The following is a 19481-nucleotide window of genomic DNA, read 5'->3' as shown; positions in this document are numbered from 1 at the left end:
GGAACCTGTGTACAGCGTGGAACACCATGTAACAGTGCCCCCTTGTGGTTTCTCCCATTTTAGAACCCTGGTGTGAGTGAGGCTCTCCCCGCCCCAAGGAAGGAGGACCGGGCGGGATCCCAACCCCGCCGCCCCCCCCCCGCTCCCGGCCCCCTGCTGCCCATGAACAACCAGGCGCGGGCCCCAAACCCCTCCCCGGCCCGGGTCTTGGCCTTGGTCCGGGCTTCGACCCCGGTCAGGTCCTCGATCCCGGTCCGCATCCCAACTCCTGCCCGGGCCTCGACCCCAGCCCGCACCCGGAATCCCACCCAGACCCCGGTCCGGGCCCCGAGTCCCGTCCAGATCTCGGCCCGTGCCCCGAATCCCGCCCAGACCCTGGTCCGGGCCCCGCGTCCCGTCCAGATCCCGGCCCGGACCCCAGATCCCCCCCAGACCTCGACCCCGGGCCGGGCCCCGAATCCCGTCCGGATCTCGGCCCCGGCCCGGGCCCAGAGTCCTGCTGAGACCCCGACTCCTGTCCAGACCCCGGCCTCAGCCTGGACCCCCACTCTCGTCCAGACCCCGACTCCGGTCCAAACTCCAACCCCAGTCTGGACTGAGACTCCTGTCCAGACCCCGACTGCCGTCGGGACTCCGACCCGGGTCCAGACCCTGACTCCGGTACAGATCCCGACCCGGGTCCGGACCCTGACTCCGGTACAGATCCCGACCCGGGTCCGGACGCCCACTCCGATCAGGACCCCGACTCTGGCCCGGATCCCAGCCCCAGCCTCATTCCCAGTCGGGGTCCCGATCACGGCCGTTGCCCCTGCGTCGGAATCCTTAGGGAACTCAGCCCCACCTTTGGATCCACCCTCAGAATCTGCTCCGGAGCCCCCTGTGTGGCCGGACAGGGATCTTTCACCGACACCCAGTGTGAAGCACTTCCCATCAGTCGCCAATGGATTCGGCTCTATCACCCAAGGGTCCCTTCCTGCCCTCACTCCAACGGCCGCTGATTTCCTGGGGCCCACCCTTGGGTCAACCTCGAGGGCAGACTCATCAGCCACCAAGTTGATGGAGTCCACTCCCGATTCTATTCCGGCGCCCATCCTGGAGACCGACTCCTTCGCCACCGCTTTCACCTCCACCTTCGAGAACTTACCGGAGGACAGCAAGATCCTGATTCGAGTGATCTACTGGTGAGGGGCGTCCCCGCCCACACCTGCCTTCCTCCCCTTGGGGAAAGCCCAGAGGGGGTGGGCGCTGGGGTTCCGGGATTTGAAGATAGGGTGAGGGGAGGGAGTCCCCACTCCCAGTTGGAAACTTGGCTCCACCTATCATTTTCTCTGGGGCTGGGGAACTGTTGGCTTCAGATCTCTGCTCTGAGCTTCATTCATTCAGTCTCATTTACTCATTTTGGAGTGTGCTGCCCCCCGAGGGCCAGGCCTGCTCTGAGGATGGATGGAGTGCTGAACAGCGCCACCTGCTTTTCTCGCCAGGCCAGGCTGGGCCATGCAGACCCAAAGCCCGGCCCGGGAGGGGTGGGGGAATGCCAGACTGGGTGGTCAGGGATGGCCTCTCTCAGGCGGTGTTGAGAAGGGGGCCTCCACGTGAAGAGCTGGGTGTTGGGAGGGCAATCGAGGTGGCAAGGGGAGGAGGAACCGCAAGGGCAGAGGCGGAAGGAGGCTGGCTTCCGTTCTCTTGGGTGGTCCCAGAGCTGGGTCTTCTGGGTCCACGACAACAGTAACAGCAGGGACCTCCCCCAATCCCCATGTCTCTCTCCTGCTTTAGAACATTCTCTCCCCCTTATCTCTCCCAGTCTCAATCCCCCCACCCCCCATTTTTTCTGCCCAGGTGGTCTCTCCTGCTCTGTCTCTCTCCCCAACTCACTGTCTCTTTTCCTTTCCCGATGTAAATGCCTCTCTCCCCTTCTCCCCACTTCCTCATCTTCCCCTCTTTCTCTGCCCTTCTCCTCCTTTCTAGCTTTCTTTGACTCCATGGATTCATTAATTCATTCATTCAACCACTATTTATTAAGCACCTACCTTGTGCCAGGCCCTGTCCTTGGCACCAGGGACACAGGAGTGCGTAAGACAGAGATCTCTGTCCCTTGTGGCACTCACGTTCTGGTGTGGAGGGGGCTGGAATGAACAATAAATATGGCACACAGTACATTATCTCGCATCGTAGAAGGTGATCAGTGCTGGAACACCTGGGTGGTGCAGTCGTTTAGGCTTCCGACTCTTGATCTTGGCTCGGGTCATGATCTTGCAGTTTGTGGGTTCCAGCCCCACATTGGGCTCTGCACTAATGGTGCAGAGCCTGCTTGGGATTCTGTCTCTCCTTCTCTCTGACTCTCCCCCGCTTGTGTTCTCTCTCTCTCTCAAATAAGTAAACTAAAGAAAAAAAAGGCGATCAGTGCCAACGGCAGAAGGAATGGGGGGGGGGTTCACAATTTTATGGGGTAGTCAGAAAGGGCTCCTTGAGAAGGTGATATATGAGTAAAGACCTGAAGGAGGGGAGAGAGGGAACCATGTAGATAAGAGCATTCTGCAGAGGGAACAGCCAGTGCAAAGGCCCTGTGGTGAGGCATGCAGTGTTGGAGGAGGAGTTCCGAGGTAGGAGGGGTGGAGGCGGGGCTGAGGGTAGTCCCAGTCCTAGCTCAGACAGTCCTCCCCATTAAGATCGGGACAGGTCACCCACACCCTTTTCTCAACCTCAGTTTTCTCATCTGTAAAATGGGGTTGTTGAGATGATTCCAGGAGATGCCTCATCTAAGGTAATAAATGTACATGGCTCAAAGAAGGGCTCATTGTATGTCAATGAAATTTTTTTCAAAAGAACTTCCTCCCTCCCTCCTTTGCTGGAGCAGTGGGCCAGGGAACGAATGGAGGCAACGGGGCAGATACCGTGGGGGCTTGTGGACCATACAGAGGACTGTTGTGGTTTTTTTTGCCTTGGGTGAGCTAGCAGTATGGGATGGAATCGGAGTCCGGTGTTCACAGGCTCCCTCTGGGCCTGGGGAGATACTGATTCAGTATCTTCTCTCCATCTCTCTCTTGTGTCCCTTCTCTTTCCCTCGGCGTCCAGCGGCCTCTGAAGCTACAGCCTTCGGGTGAGTAGTTTTGACTTTGGAGGTGGGGGGAGCGCTGGACAGGAAGTCTGGAAGGAGGTCCTGTTTCCCCTCCCCTGACCCCATGACCCTCTGATCCTGTGAACCCATGATCCCATCTCCTCCCTGCAGTACATTCTACTGAGAAAGAGTCTGGAGCTGCAATTTCCAAATTGTCTACGCTTTGTGAGTGTGCCGGTGGCCTGGAGGAGTGGGGGGGGGGGGGGGTAGTTAGGATCCCGAGACCCCAGGGGCTTGGAGAGGAGCTCTCACCTTCCCCTCCACCCCCAACATTCCCTCCCCAGGAGGAGGAAAGATCTGCCCAGGCTACAGGGGAGTTTGAAGTGTTTGTGGATGGAAAACTGGTCCATTCAAAGAAGGTGATTGTGATTGTGTGTCCGGGACCGGGAGGGAGGGCGGTGCTGGGTTGGGGGGGCGGTGATGGAGGGGCGTGGGAGACATACATGTCCCTGCTCTTTACCCTCTGTGCCCAGAAAGGCGATGGCTTTGTGGATGAGGCCAGGCTGCAGAAGATTGTGAGCATTATCGATGAGGAAATTAGGAAAAGGTAGCAGGCGACCGGCGGAAGGTGAGGTGAGGGAGGCGAGGTGGGCGGGGCGGAGGCGGGGCTGAGGGTGGGCAGCACGAAGGGAGTTTCTGTCTAGGAGTCAGAAACAACCTACTCACAACCTAGCTCAGCCAGTCCTCCCTGTTAAGATCGGGACAGGTCACCCACACCCTTTTCTGAACCTCAGTTTTCTCATCTGTAAAATGGGGTTGTTGAGATGATTCCAGGAGATGCCTCATCTAAGGTAGTAAATGTACATGGCTCAAAGAAGGGCTCAGTGTATGTCAATGAAATTTTTTTCAAAAGAGCTTTAAATTTCTTCCTCCCTCCCTCCCTTCCTTCCTTTCACTTTCAGTTGTAAAGCTGTGCCACCCAATAACAGCCTATGGTTTCAACCTACGGTAAGTTCATTAAAATTAAATAGAATAAAAATTCACTTGTTAGCTACACTGGCCACATTTCAAGAGCTCTATAGCCACATGTTGAGCAGTGCAGATGTAGGACATAGAACCCGTTACTGCAGAAAGTTCCATTGCTAACGTTGTCTTAAGGTATTAAAGCATATGCACAACCATTTATTGGCCACCGATACTGGATTCTTGTTTTTTTATTTCTTTTCTTTTTATTTATTTTTTTAGAGAGAAGAGAGAGGGTGAGTGGGGAAGAGGGGCAGAGGGAGAGAGAGAATGAATCTCAAGCAGACTCCGTGCTCAGCACGGAGCCCGCCTGGATGCTCGGTCCCACGGGATCATGACCTGAGCTGAAGTCAAGAGTCAACCACTCAACTAACTGAGCTGCCCAGGAGCCCCTGGATTTTTAATTTTTTAAATATTTACTTAATTTGAGAGAGAGAGAGAGAGAGAGAGAGGGAAGGGCCGAGAGAGGAGAGAGAGAGAGAAAGAGAGAGAATCCCAAGCAGGCTCTGTGCTTGGAGTCAGAAACATCCTACTCCCAGTCCTGCCTAGCTCAGTGAGTCCTCCTCGTTAAGATCAGGGAGGACCGTGCTTGGAGCACAGAGCGTGACTCGGGACCGATCCCATGAGAACCTCGAGATCACAACCTGAGCCGAAACCAAGAATCGGCCGTTTAACAGACTGAGCCACCCAGGCGCCCCTTAGTTTGCATTTTCATTTCGTGAATGTGTTTATGTCATCCCCACACCCAGCGTGGGGCTCGAACTTACAACCCCGAGCTCAAGAGTCACGTGCTCTTCTGATTGAGCCCGCCAGGTGCCCCTGGATTTTTAAGACCACTGAGAGGGCGCCTTCAGCAATTTCTCCTGCCCTCTGCCCTGTCCCCGGCCACCCCTCATCTGCTTTCTGTCCTCCTAGATTAGTTTGCACTTTCTAGACGTTTACATAAATGGAAGCTATGATTTTTTTCACGCTTGTTTGGTGGAAAACTTTAGACACGCACACTAGTTGCGAGCCCGTACAGTGAGCCCCATGTGCTCGTCAACCAGGTCAACTAATATTACCGACTTTCTCCTAGTCCATCTATTTTCCTCTCCACTTTTTTTTTTTTTTTGGCATGTGAGCGTTTGAAGGTACATTCCAGACCTCACGTTATTGCACCTGTAAATACTTCAGTATGCGTCTCTAATAAATAAGTTTTTATTTTATTTAAAAAAAAATTTTAATGTTTAGTTTTGAGAGAAAGAGGGAGAAAGTGTAAGCGGGGGAGGGGCAGAGAGAGGGAGACACAGAATCTGAAACAGGCTCCAGGCTCCGAGCTGACAGCACAGAGCCCGATGCGGGGCTCGAACTCACAAACTGTGAGATCATGACCTGAGCCACACAGGCATCTCTTATTTTATTTTTAAAGTTTATTTTGAGAGAGACAGCATGGGAGGGGCAGAGAGAGAGGGGGAGAGAGAGAATCCCAAGCAGCCTCCACACTGCCAGCCTAGAGCCTGACATGGGGCTTGAACTCACAAACAGTGGCATCATGACCTGAGCTGAAATCAAGAGTTGGATGCTTAACTGACTGAGCCACCCAGGTGCCCCAACAAATTAAGTTTTTAAAAGAAGTACAAGAGCATTTTCACCCCCAACAAAAATTTTATTTTATTGATTTTTTTTTTTTTTTAAGTAGGCTCACACCCAATGTGGGGCTTGAATTCACAATCCTGAGACCAAGAGTTGCATGCTGCATCACCTGAGCCATCAGGCGCCCCCACCCCCGACAAAAATTTTAAAATGTCTTAATGGCATCTAAGATCTACTCAAGTGTCTCAAAAATATCTTTTTAGAGGTAGGTTGGGAATTAGGATCCAGACAATGTCCACGTTATATTAGTTGTTTTGAAAAAATTACAGACAGTATTTTTGGAATGCCTGCTATGTGCCAGGCACTTAGTAGGTCTGTTTTCAAGCAGCCATGCTGGGGAATGGGGCAGGGGAGGCAGAGGAGACGTCTGTTTCCCACACCTGCCAATACGCAGAATACCAGAGTAGTTATGCAGGCAGCTTCCAGGGTCACGGGAACTTCGGTTCAAATCCTGGATCCACCAGCCAGCCACACAAGGCTGAAGCTGGTGATGTTAGATGTGAATTAAGAGCTTGTCAAAACCCTTCTTCAGTAAGTGAACAGCAGTTGTTATTGGAATAAGTCATGAATGTTCTTATTGCAGCAGAGAACCCAGTTCAAATTGGCTTAACAACAACAAAAAAGTTGGCTCATGAGAATAAAAGTCTAGGGGCTAATTAGCTTCAGGAATGGCTTGATCCAGGCAGCAAAATGTTGTCATTGAGAATCTGACCCTCCCTTACTCTGTGTTCTGCTTTTTCCCTGGGCTAACTTTATTCTCAGAGAGGCTTCCTATCTTGGTGGCATAAATTCCTATTGGCCTGGATTAGGTCACATGTTCATCCCTGAACCAATCACTGAGGCCCAAGGGAACACAGAGCTCTCATTGGCCAGTCTTGAGTCATGTGGCCATTCCAACTTGGAATGGAGTTGTTCTCCTTAAGCCCATAGGGAGGGATGATGGGGAGAGAGCTTTGGGTGGACAAGAACGACAATCAACTGTATTAAAAAACGGAAGGATAGACAATAGTTACGTCAGTATTGTCTGGCTTCAAATCCCTATTTTACTGGCTGTGTGACTTCAGGCAAATGCCTTCACCTCTCTCTGCCTTGGTCTTCTCTTCTGTCAAGCAGAAACCATGATCGCCGTTACCTCCTTGGATTTCACTTTATCCAACAAATATTTGCTGAGTACTTACTCTGTGTTGGATACTGTTCTGGGTCCTGGGGATGATATGGCCATGAACAAAACAGATGCGAACTCCTGCCCTGGTGAAGCTGACATTCTAGTGGTGGGGACGGACAAGAACAAGACACATAGGCAAATAGAAGGTGGAAATAAGTGCTGAGAAGAAAATAAAGCAGGAAAGGAGTGGGGGTGGGTAGTGCTGGGAGTTTTTTGCAATCCTAACTTGAGTGGTCGGAGAAGACCTTATTGGGAAGATGCTAAGTAAACAGTTGAAAGAAGGAAGGGGTTGAGTCGTGCGGATATCTGGGGTTATCTATGGAAAATATAGCCGGCAGAGGGAGCAGCAAGTGCAAAGGCCCTGGGGTAGGAATGTGTCTGGCGTGTTTGAGAAATGGCAAGGAGACTAGAGTGGGGAGCGTTGGGATGGTGCCTGACACATAGTAAACACTGTATAAATGCTATTATTTTTATAGTGTTGTTGTCACCGTTTTTGATGTTTTAAAGTATTTTCTCTCTCCTCTCCATTTCAGGAGCCTCAGCAGGATGCCGAGAAGGGCTGAAATGTTGCCAAGTCAGGTCCTTTTCTGATGGTAGCTGGGGCTGGGGCGAGTCAGGGAGGGGTGAAAACGGAAATAAATACAATCTGCCTCTCTGTTCTGGCCTGACCTCGTCTAATGTTGCCACACTGTCTCCTGAGGTGAGAGGGGAGGCGGTGGGGAGGGGAAGGAAGGGCAGGTTTGAAGAGAAGGCTAATCCTGGGCACCAGGGTGGCCCAGTCAGTTCAAGTGTCCAGCTTCGGCTCAGGTCCTGATCTCGCGGTCCGTGGGTTCGAGCCCCGCATGGGGCTCTGTGCTGACAGCTCGGAGCCTGGAGCCTGCTTCGAATTCTGTGTCTCCCTCTCTCTCTGTCCCTCCCCTGCTCACCCACTGTCTCGCTCCCTGTCTCAAAAATAAACATTAAAAAAAGAAGAACACTCTTGAAGAGAAGCCTAGTCCTGTTTTCCTGTTGCTCCCCAGGTTTGCTCCTGGTTGGCTAGCCTCAATTCCTGGTGCTGTTGAGTCACTTTCTTTTTAATGTTTGTTTATTTTTTAGAGACTGAGAGACAGAGCAGGAGTGGGGGAGGGGCAGAGAGAGAGGGAGACACAGAATCCAAAGCAGGCTCCAGACTCTGAGCTGTCAGCACAGAGCCCAACGCAGGGCTCGAACCCACAAACTGCGAGGTCATGACCTGAGCTGACGTTGGACGCTTAACAGACTGAGCCACTCAGGTGCCCCACTTTCTTTCTTTCTTTTGTGGCATCTTCATTTCCTATGCCCTGGTTTGGGATACTTTTTTTTTTTTTTCAATTTAAAAATTTAATTTTTAGAGAGAGTGTGAGGGAGGGGGGCAGAGCGAGAGAGAGAGAGAGAGAGAGAGAGAGAGAGAGAGAGAATCCCAAGCAGGCTCAGCATGGAACCCAATGCAGGGCCTGATCTCATAACAGTGAGATCATGACCTGAGCCGAAATCAAGAGTTGGTTGCTCAACCAACTGAGCCACCCGGGTGCCCCAGGATACGTTTTGACAGTTTCTCGTTTTATTGGCAGTTTTAGGGGGTGGGACGGAAATATGGACTGTGGCAAGTCTCCAACCCTTGACAACCCAAATTTCATTACACCACTTTCTAAACCCACAGGTCCTAGAATCCCAGTGTTGGGGGGGCGCCTGGGTGGCTCAGTCGGTTGAGCGTCCGACCTCAGCTCAGGTCATGATCTCACGGTTTGTGGGTTCCAGCCTCACGACGGGCTCCGTGCTGACAGCTCGGCGCCTGGAGCCTGCTTCGAATTGTGTCTCCCTCTCTCTCTGCCCCTCCCCTGCTCGCTTGCTCTCTCCCTCTCTCAAAAAGAAACATTAAAAACAAAATTTAGACTCGCAGTGTCGGGAGGCGGGTGTCAGTAACCTGGGGGAGACCCGAGTTTTTCCCGTATTGCTTTCCTGCCATGGTTAACACACGCCGTTTCATTGTTGCGCCTCCACCCCTGGAGTCCTTATTGCAGGCGGAAGAGGGTTCCGTGAGGAAGGACCTGCCTGCTGGGTCTCTCTCTTTTTGCTAGGGAGGCAAGATTTTCCTGGCAGCCTCTACCCTGTCTTCCGCTGTGATGCCAAGCCTGCGCCCTGCCCCCTGCCCCCCCCCCCCCCCCCACCCCCTTCACCTCGCCTCCAGCTCGCCGGCCCGCTGCCTGTTACCTGCTCTCCTCGCCGATGATGCTCACAGTTTTCTGCAGCCTGGCCTCACCCACAAAGCCGTCACCTTTCTGGGCACAGTCTGTCTGTCTGTCTGTCGGTCTCCCCACCCCACCCCCAGGGTCCCAGCACCTTCTTCAAACGGACCAGCTGTCCATTCACAAACGCTTCAAACTCCCCTGCAGCCTGGGTGGATCTGTCTTCCTCCTGGGGAGGGGATGTCGGGGGTCGAGGTGGGGAGGACGAGGGCTCGTGTTGGGCTCAGCGGAAGAAGAGGTGATGGGTATCGTGCAGGTGGCACAGTGGGTGCTACGTGATCGTTGGAGAGCGAGATCAGACACGCTGCCCGGGCTTCCAAAGCCAAGCTCTGCACGTTTGCCAAGAGCCTGGACTCTCTTTCTGTTCCTGACGACGAGGAGCAGGTGCAGATAACGGGGCAGACCCTAGAACCTACCGACTGAGAGCGCAGAGCCTGGAGCCAAATCCCTGCCGGGATTCCACTCCCGGTTTTGCCACTTCCCAGCTCTGGCAAGTCACTCTACCGCTCTGTGCCTCAGTTGCTCCCTCTGTAACATGCGGAACGTAATAGCACTTCACTCGGGGCTGCTGAAAAGAGTAAAGAAGTGAAATCTGTGAGAGTCTCGGGAGAGGGCTTTCATAGCCCAGGAGCTGCGTGAACGTTAAACCTCTTAGGGCACATCTGCTCGCTGGAATGGAAGCCGTGCAAGGACCCAATATCTCATTACGTCGCCGAGGCTATTTCTACTTTGAACCAGAGAATCCAGGCGCGGTCTGTCTGCAGAGCCCCAGTTTCCCCGCCACACCGCGGGGCCCGGGCAGGGGCACGGGAGGAAGGCAGGGTTCAGGATTGGTGCTTCGGTATTTTCTCACGCCGTCCACAATCTCACACCCGGACGCCAGATCCCCCCCAGCACTGGTCCGTCAAATGTATGCATCTCCCCACCTTCATTAAATGCCTCTTACCGCATCAGTGATGAGATATCAGCTCTTGGGAGCTGGTAAAAGCCCTGGTCTTGGGCTATGATACAAGGAGGTTCTCCTCGCCTCTTTCCGCCCTTGATTTATCCATCGCCTTCTGGTGACGTCGGCACTCTGAGCTTGGTGTCTCCATCTGCAAAATGAAGACACAGGCTTGGCCGCTGGGGCAGAGGCACTACTTCATGACAGTCCCCAGCTGAAGACTACATTTCCCAGGCTCCTTGGCCGCTAGATATGGCCGATAGGACGTGAGCGAAAGTGACGCCTGCAGTTTGGGGGGTTGTGCCGTCCATCCTGGTGTCGGGAAGTGGGATTTGATGGTGCGCCATCTTGGTACGAGACAGAATGATTCCGTGCGGGTTGAGTAGGGAGGATGGGGCAACAATAGGGAAGGGGGCTGGGGTCCTTCGGTAGAACTGCCAGAAATGGACAGGAGGGAAAAGCAAGCTTCCCTGTTTAAGATGCTGTTATCTTGGGTCTCCGTCATGTGCCGTCAAACCCAAATCATAACAAATACCCCAGGATTGGGAGGATGTGATGAGTGAGTGGGTGAGAGCAGTGAGTGACCCAGAGGCTTTAACGTTTTTGTTTTTTTTTTTTTAACTATGTCATAATATGATAAAGCATAATAAGGTAGTAACTACTTAAAATTATTTACTTTTTATGGTAGGTAGAATTCTAAGGTGACCCCCAATGACCCACACGTTCATATGATCCCCCTTCCCTTGAGTGTGGGTGGGACATGTGAATGTGATGGGGTAGCACTCCCATGGCTACGTCACATTAAATGACAAAAAAGGATTTTGCACGGGCTTTCAATGAATCAAACTGAAGACAATCCTGAATGAGCCTGACAACAAATGTGTGGGTTTTATCTACACCAGTAACCAACTCCCCGGACACTGGGTGGCTGTCCTACAATTCAGTGTTGCCACTCTGCCCTGGAGTTAGCGTCAGCTCCCACAAGTAAGGGCTCAGCCCCGCGAGACCTGCCTCCACCTCAGATGCCACTCAAAATCCCCGGTTGTCGCCGCGCTTCTGACCAAGGAGCTATCAACTCAGGGGTTCTCGCAGCCCCCTCTTCGAGTTTGCGAATTCATTAGAATGACTCTCAGAACCCAGGAAAGCACTTTACCATTACTGGTTTATTATTAAAGACACAAGAACAGCCACATGGGAGAGAGACATAGGGCCCAGCCCGGGAAGGGGGGCGCCACGTCCCCGCTCTCGCTGGGTGCACCGCTCTCAGTAACTCAATGTGCTCACCAACTTGGACTCTCCCCAAACTGTTGTTTAGGGGTTTTATGGAGGTTTCATTATGTAGACATGACTGATCAAATCGCCTGCCTTGGGTGATTAACACCCTCCAGCCCGTCCCTCTTCCCCAGAGGTTGGGGGTGGGGCTGAAAGTTCTAAGCTTTTTTTTTTTTTAATTCAAATTTTTTTAATGTTTATTTACCTTTGAGAAAGAGAGAGTGAGTGAGAGAGAGAGAGAGAGAGAGAGTGCTGGGGAGGGGCAGAGAGAGAGGGGGACACAGAATCCGAAGCAGGTTCCAGGCTCCGAGCTGTCAGCACAGAGCCCGACGCGGGGCTTGAACTCACAGACCGCGAGATCATGACCTGAGCCGAAGTCAGTTGCTCAACCGACTGAGCCACCCAGGCGCCTCTTTAGGTTTATTTCTTTTTAGTGATCTCTACACCCAACATGGGGCTTGCACTCATGACCCTGAGATCAAGAGTCCCATGCTGTTCCGACTGACCCAGCCAGGCACCCCATGTATTCAGATTCTCATTAAAAAAAATCTTAATTTGGTTTCCATGACAATATTTACATATTCTAAGGATGTGCGTTGGTCTAAGACTCTAGATTCTTGTGTTCCCCTCCTCAGAAATTCCGAAAGCTTATATATTTCACCTCTATTATAAGATTCCATCAGTCAGAAAGATGTAGAAGGAACAGGGTGGCATAAACTTACGGGAAACCGGGCATTGAGTAATGAGCCTGGGGCCTCACAGATGGAGGTCAAAATCGGAATTTGACCCCAAGACACCTGGCACCACGACTGATGCTCTTCATGTTCACCCTCCTGCCCCCGGTCCCACTCCCTGCCCTCCTGAGAGGCTAACGCCCGGTTAGGTCACTGCCCCTTGGTGCGATTTGGAGTCAGATGGATCTGGGAAAACAATCTGACCTTCTAAGCCTCAGCGTCCTTTTCTGGGCAAACTAAGGGACACAACGTCTGACGAAGCAGCTTAGAACTGTGGAAGCCTGCGTTATCACAACGCTTACCGTGTGGGCAACAAACCTCGTTTTTCTCTAAGCCCCAGTCCAGCTTCCCTGCGGGGCAGAAACCTGCAATTTCTGTCTCAGGCCAGACCCTGGAAGAACTCGGGAGAATAAGCAGCCTCTGTGGGTAACCTGATAAGCAGAAACTCCAGGCTGACTTCCCGAACCCAGAGCGACGGTTCCGACCTTGCGATCCCACCACATCAGAGAAAGTGAAAACCATGCTTCTCGAAGACTAGTTTGCAGTTTCACAGGTCACGTGCTTCTGTTTACTGCACACCACTCTCCAAGTTCAGCAACTCCCCTCTGTTACCACTGAGTGTATTTAATCAAGGTCAGGAAAGGGGCCCCTGGGTGGCTCAGTCCGTTAAGCATCCGACTCTTGGTTTCGGCTCAGGTCATGATCTCACCACTCGTGGGATCGAGCCCCTTGTTGGGCTCTGCGCTGATGGTGTGGAGCCTGCTTGGGATTCTCTCTGCCCCTCCCCTGGCACGAGCCCTCTCTCAAAATAAATAAATGATCATTAAAAAAAAAGAAAAAAAACTTACATTAAAATAAAGTCAGGAAAAATGCTACATTCTGACTCAGTGTGGACACTTTTGTAATTCTAAGTACCTCAAAATCTACCGCTCTTACCACCGGGGAAAGTAGGGAAAGGGACATCAGGACTCTCACCCTCACTGTCCCCAATCGCCAGCCTGGACAGTCCCAAAGGAAATGCTATCAAACCTTACCAGGACAATTCCAGTGGATTTTAAGGTGTCCCAGAACTTAGGAAAGGAAAAACTTCCAAATTATTTAAATGATGTTATAATAACATTAAAATTTAAAAGTAACAGGGCCGCCTGGGTGGCTCAGTCGGTTAAGCGTCCGACTTTGGCTCAGGTTGTGATCTCCCAGTTCGTGAGTTCAAGTCCCGAGTTGGGCTCTGACAGCTCAGAGCCTGGAGCCTGCTTCGGATTCTGTGTCTCCCTCTCTCTGCCCCTCCCCTGCTGACGCTCTGTCTCTCTCTCTCAAAAATAAACATAAAGAAAAAAAAAATTAAACTCTAAAACTAACAAACAGTGCACAAGAAAATGACACTTAGGGAACACTTATACGAACAACCTTAAATAAAAGCCGGCGGTGGGGCGGCGCCTGAGTGGTTCAGTCAGTTAAGTGTCAGACTTGCGTCTCAGCTCAGGCCTTTTTTTTTTTTTTTTTTTTTAAGTTTGTTTATTTGTTTTGAAGAGGGTGAGAGGCTGAGGAGGGGGTGGAGGCGGGAAGAGAGAGAGAAAATCCCAAGCAGACTCCTTGCTCAGCTCAGAGCCCGATGTGGGGCTCGATCCCACAACCCTGGGATCATGACCTGATCTGAAATCAGCAGCTGGGACCCTGATGGAGCCACCCGGCCACTCCTCAGCTCAGGTGGGCTCTGTGCTGGGCGGGAAGCCTACTGAAAGAAAAAACAAAAAAGACAGACATCCAGAAGCACATCAAAAGGCTTATACCTCATTTGTAAATAAGGATCACTCGAGGCACACGAAGATCGTGCATTACCAGTAACTACTTCATCATGGTGGGGACTATAAAAATAACCGTAGGAGGGCGTCCGGGTGGCTCAGTGGGTTAAGGTCCAACTTCCGCTCAGGTCCTGGTCTCGCGTCAGCACAGAGCCCACTTCAAAACCTCCACCCCCCTCTTCGGCCCCTCCCCTGCTCACGCCGGCTCGCGCGTGCTCGCCCTCAAAAAAATAAATATTTAAACCAAAAGAATATTGTTTGCCCCTAAATGAATGTTCCCAAAGTAGATCTCTGGCAGATCTATTTATTCCTAGCTACTTTATCTTTCCTGTTTTTTCTACATAAATGAGGATTCTTTCTGTTACATTTTTTCTAAAAGTTTGCCTGTGTGTTTGAAAATAATGCATTTCCAGGCACCCGGGTAGCTCAGTCGGTTGAGCGCCCAACTCTTGACATCGGCTCAGGTGGTGATCCCAGGGTTGCGGGATCGGGCTCAGCCCCGGGCGTGGAGACTGCTTGGGATTCTCTTTCTCCCGCTGCCCCTCTCCCCTGCTAGCACTCTCTCTCTCTCTCTCTCAAATAGAAAGAGGATAATTGATTTCAAAAAAAATGTAATGTGTCCATATTTATTTGATAGCCTGTTAACACACTGAATTCTCTTGTTTATAGTTTTTCCTGTGGTTCTTAGGTTGAAGAACAGGTCATACCAAACAGTGAAAGTAATGCCTCTTTACAACTTTTCTACCTTGAATTTCTTTCTCCTTATTAATTCCTGAGCCGGTGCCTTCTGTCTCCTGTAAAGCAATGTGAATGATAGTCAAGCACCCTTGCCTTGTTCCTGATTTTGTGTAAGTTCTTCACATATGTGTCTGTTGCTCGGTGGGTGTTTGATCAAGAATGATTACTGAATTTTGTCAAAGGCCTTTGCGGAATCTTCAGTGATCCTAGGGTTATGTTTTTAAAGTTTACTTATTTGTTTTGAGAGAGAGAGAGAGAACCAGCAGGGAAGGAGCAGAGAGAGAGAAAGGGACAGATCTGAAGCAGGCTCCGTGCTGACAGCCACCAGCCGGATGTGGGCTTGAACTCACGAACCGGGAGATTATAACCTGAGCTGAAGTTGGGACGCTGAACCGACTGAGCCACCCAGGCGCTCCTAACACTCTTCTGAAGGACACAAAGGAAGTTTGTTTGTTCTTTTAATTGAGAGTGAGAGAGTGAGAGAGTGAGAGAGTGAGAGAGTGAGAGAGAGAGAGAGAGAGAGAGAGAGAGAGAATATCTCAAGCAGGCTCGTGAGGCTTCATCCCAGGACCCTGGGATCACCACCTGAGCCTAAATCAAGAGTCGGGTGCTCAACTGAGCCACCTGGGTGCTGCATTTTTTTTGGGGGGGGGGGAAGTCTTTTAAAAAATGGGAAAATAGGGGTGCCTGGCTGGCTCAGTCTGCAGAGCACGTGACTCTTGATCTCAGGGTTGTGAGTTTGAGCCCCATGTTGGGTGTAGAGATTACTTAAAAAAATTTTTTCTTAAAGGGAAAATAGACCATTGGGATAGGAAGACTCAGTATCTTAATGATAAATTAACTGTCATGTGATTCTTAAAAAAAAAAAAAAAAAAAAAAGCTTTGCTTGAGAGGCGCCTGGGGGGCTCCGTCGGTTAAGCATCTGACTTCTAACTTCGGCTCAGGTCATGATTTCACAGTTTGTGAGCTCGAGCCTCGCATGGGGCTCTGGGCTGACAGCTCAGAGCCTTTGGGTCTCCCTCTTTCTGCCCCTCCCCTGCTCACGCGCTCTGTCAAAAACAAATAAACATCAAAAACTACCAGATTTAAAACTACATAGCCAGAAAATCGAAAACACAGCTTGGTATATGACGAAGAGGCATCTTTAAACAAAGTGAGCAGGGAAAAGAAGGACTAGTTGGTAACTGGTGCTGGGGCAACCAGCAGCCCCTGAAAAATAAATTTTGAATTCTTACTGTACATCAGGATAAATTCCAAGTGTTCAGAGACTCAAATATGCACAAAGAAACGACACACACGCACACACAGCCCCCAAGAAAATCTGGAGATCCGATACCTTACTGGTTTAAAAGAAAACAGCAAACAAAAACAAAAGCAAAAACCTGCCTGCCCAAAGGCTTTCAGGAAAACCAGACACAAATGACTAACTGGGGAAAGACGTCCATAACTCACATTACAAGCTATTATCCTATCTCACATATTACATCGCCAGCCACTGGAATCAACAAAGAACAACAATTCTTCAGGAGAGAAATGGATAAAAGATACGAACACAGGGTTCACAGAAAAGGGAATATACATACAATTTCCAATGAGTACCCTGGCCCAGAATTCTCACTTCTGGAAATTCACACTCTGGATGTTACACGTAACAAAGAATCTAAGAAGCTGCTGATTAGAAGATGCCCCAAGGAAAAATGCCGTATTACACCATCAAAGGTTACGCTATGCCCCATTGCACAGATGGCAAAACACGACCAGGGCATTTCCATCAAAGCTTTTGCACACAGGCCCTGTGATATGCATACAAGGTTACCTTTCACAGCCATTTGTTTTTTTTTTTTGTTTTTTTTTTTTTGCCAACAGAAAATGGGTGAAGCGATAAAAGGTTAAAAAAAAAAAAAAGGAAAATTTGTCGGATCAAAAATGAGATTTTACTAAGAATTATCTTCTAAAATAAATGATGAATTTCTGACATAAAAAAACCTAAAGACAAAGATGGAGAACGTGAATGCCCATCGATATGTTCCTGGGTAAGTAAATTACAACATAATCAACCACAGAATGAAACAGAACGCAGCTCTGAAAAAGAACAAAGAACGAGGCAATGCAGTGGTTTGGAAGGATCTTCAAGGTACGTTCTTACTGAATAAGCAACGTGTACATCAGTAAGTATGCCCACTTTTGTGAAGAAATGAAAAAAAAAAACCCAAATTTGCATTTGCTTGTGTGTACACAAGGCAACGACAGGAGAGGCACCTTGCAGATGTGGGTTGTGGCGGGGACTGGATGGAGGGGACAGGGATGGAAGAACTTTCGGTGTATATTTCACATTTTGGGGGTTTTCTGAATACGTTTACCAAAAAAAAAAAAAAAAAAAAAGCTTAAACACATTAAAAATGTAAGAAAAAAAATTCCAGAATCTTCAGATATTCTCGAATACAAGGTTTATCAGGTAATATATACAACAAGTTACACTGCTTGCCGTTTGAAATGCTTCACAAAACACAAAGTCGATCTTGTGCTAAAACCTTCTGTTGAACCTGACGTGAACAGAGCACATATTCGGACAATGTCAAGTTCTCGCCATAGGCTTCCAGTCTCTCCACGGGATAACTCCGCCGTGGCTCCTTATTCCTCCCCATCACGATTTGAGAGTTTCTTTAGTCATCACGGGCTCCGATACTGGCCACAGTACTTCATCGGGTCTCAATGTCCTGAAAACTATCCTTCACTTTTCGGTGAAGCAATTTTGAAAGTCATTTCCACAACACAGGGAGAAGGCTCTGTATCAACCCCAAACTCAACAGTTACAGGAGTCACAAGGCTTTGAATTTCTTTTCTGAGGCTTTGTCGCGATAAACACCCTTCCCCCCGCAACTCTGCCTCGCCTTATCTCATACACTTTGACCTTCTAAAATCGAGGGACAGGACTGGCGCGAGACTTGAAAACAGAGGCTCCCCTCTGCAGTAGTTTCGCCACCAGACTATTCTCTACTTATGTACTTGTCACAACCAAGTTCCTCTATCAGAGGATTGATGACCTCGGACGCAGTGAGGGCTACCGTAAATGTCAAAATGTCAAAATCCATCCTCTGGGGATTCCGCTGGTACTCGGCATCAAACGCTGCTTCCCGGGCTCTGCAGGCCTCCACAAACCTCCTGCGGCGTTCTCCCAGCTCCTGAATTCTGCCCGGAGCGATCGGGTAGTGTTCCAGGTAGTGGCGCAGGAACTGCTGGTAATTGATTCCTAAAACGCTAAGTGGGTGGCGGAGGCGGAGGTACGGCAACGCAGCCAGCCCCGGGCCGTTCCCGGGCCGGGATCGGGGTCTGGCCTGCGCACCCTCTTCCTCCGCTGGCTCCGCCAACACTCGGGCTACCTGTGCGTCGCGGGCCTCCCCGGGCGCCGCCACCGGACCTTCCCCGGGCTCCGCAGGCCCCGCCGGGGCCGGCTCCCGCCTCCCGCCGCCTACCTCCGCCCGCGGGGCGTCGCGGTGGCCATTCGCCGCGTCCGTCTGCCGGACACCGCTGTCGGGGGGCAGCTCGGACATCTCGGACCCCGGGGTCAGCTCGGCCGCTCCCAGAAAAATTGGAAAAACGGGACGTCGCGACTACGGGCGGGCGCGTAAGTGCGTGTGCGCGAGCGCTGGGCGCACCGGTGAACGCGGCGCGGGCGTTTATCCTACGGATACACCTAGGAGCGCTGCGCACGCGTCATTCCCGGCGCCCGTGCCCCGCCAGGCGCCACCTCGCGGCCAGAAGCGTCATCACAGCCGAAACGGCCCCGAGCGGGCAACGGAACGTCGAAGGGCGCGTCCCTATTTTCCGTTTGAGTCAGTTTAACGTTTACCCCAGGAGAGTCTTACAAGGTTGCTTCTTGTTGGCTTTCCCCAGGTTCCACCCAACATGCTCCTCTCTACGCTTCTTGTTCTCCGGTGATTATAATGCCACATCTGCAGTGCGCCCGGCGGTCTGCTGGATCTGCCTCGTGCTTCAACAGAGCTTGGACTGACCAGACCCAGGGGCACCCCTTATTCCAGCCTCAGACCACCCTCCAGCCGCCTTTACAGTCTCAACCCCCGGAACCACCTTCTCAGCCACCCTCTGCCCCTGGGGCCAACCAACACCGTTTTTTGAGCTTAGCGCCTTGTTGCCGACCAATCATGAGCTCTCAGGGGCGTCAGAATTATTCCCCCGAGGTGGAGGCCTCCGTCAACTGCCTGGTCAACATGCATCTGCGGGCCTCCAACACCTACCTCTCTCTGGGCTTCTATTTCGACAGCAGCGATGTGGCTCTGCAGGGCTTGGGCCACTTCTTCCGCGAGTTAGCCCTGAAGAAGCGCGAGGGTGCCCAGCGGCTCTTGAAGTTGCAAAACCAGCGGAGCGGCAGCGCGCTCTTCCAGGACGTGCAGAAGCCGTCGCACGACGAGTGGGGTAAAGCCCTGGACGCCATGGAAACGGCTCTAGTCCTGGAGAAGAACCTGAACGAGGCAATTTTGGATCTGCATGCCCTGGGTTCTGCCCGTGCCGACGCTCATCTCTGTGACTTCCTGGAGAACCACTTCCTGGGCGAGGAGGTGAAACTCATCAAGCAGATGGGCAGCCACCTGACTAACCTCCGCAGGCTGGCCGGCCCTCAGGCCGCGCTGGGCGAGTATCTCTTCGAAAGGCTCACCTTCAAGCTCGACTAGCAGCCTCTGGAGCCCAGCAACCTTGGAGGGGCCCCTCTGGCATCCCCTTAGTGCCAGGGCTTCTGCCTGGGCTTGTCTGAGCAGCTTTATTAACCACGACGGAGCCCTCTCCCAAACTGTCGACCCAATGGAAACAATAAAGCTTTTTGCAATGAAAAACAG

At 51.4% G+C, this 19481-nt stretch overlaps 3 protein-coding genes across 5 annotated transcripts; 2 read left to right on the top strand and 1 right to left on the bottom strand.

The window, feature by feature from the left end:
• The first annotated feature begins 140 nt into the window (after nucleotides 1-140).
• SELENOV (selenoprotein V) lies at nucleotides 141-7531 on the top strand. Of its 3 annotated transcripts, none has more exons than XM_042969592.1 (7): nucleotides 141-1181; nucleotides 3073-3097; nucleotides 3227-3280; nucleotides 3400-3474; nucleotides 3589-3683; nucleotides 4018-4063; nucleotides 7409-7531. In XM_042969592.1, exons 1-5 carry the CDS (start codon nucleotides 163-165, stop codon nucleotides 3664-3666), a joined length of 1251 nt encoding a protein of 416 aa, XP_042825526.1. In that variant the 5' UTR covers nucleotides 141-162; the 3' UTR covers nucleotides 3667-3683; nucleotides 4018-4063; nucleotides 7409-7531. The 3 variants fall into 3 exon arrangements, with proteins under 3 accessions (XP_042825526.1, XP_042825527.1, XP_042825528.1); XM_042969593.1 differs by having other exon boundaries at nucleotides 3589-3688; XM_042969594.1 differs by lacking the exon at nucleotides 7409-7531 and adding an exon at nucleotides 5757-5792.
• Nucleotides 7532-17060: 9529 nt separating this feature from the next.
• LOC122234158 (EP300-interacting inhibitor of differentiation 2-like) lies at nucleotides 17061-18395 on the bottom strand. Its single transcript, XM_042969596.1, has one exon. It carries the CDS (start codon nucleotides 18177-18179, stop codon nucleotides 17616-17618), a length of 564 nt encoding a protein of 187 aa, XP_042825530.1. The 5' UTR covers nucleotides 18180-18395; the 3' UTR covers nucleotides 17061-17615.
• A 23-nt stretch (nucleotides 18396-18418) lies between these two features.
• On the top strand, nucleotides 18419-19481 carry LOC102969141 (ferritin light chain-like). Its single transcript, XM_042969595.1, has one exon. It carries the CDS (start codon nucleotides 18573-18575, stop codon nucleotides 19317-19319), a length of 747 nt encoding a protein of 248 aa, XP_042825529.1. The 5' UTR covers nucleotides 18419-18572; the 3' UTR covers nucleotides 19320-19481.

The sequence above is a fragment of the Panthera tigris genome, chromosome E2, assembly GCF_018350195.1.
Source record: "Panthera tigris isolate Pti1 chromosome E2, P.tigris_Pti1_mat1.1, whole genome shotgun sequence".
NCBI classification, from domain to species: Eukaryota; Metazoa; Chordata; class Mammalia; order Carnivora; family Felidae; genus Panthera; species Panthera tigris.
The sequence above is the reverse complement of the archived record's forward strand: the minus strand, read 5'-3'. Positions and strand labels throughout refer to the sequence as shown.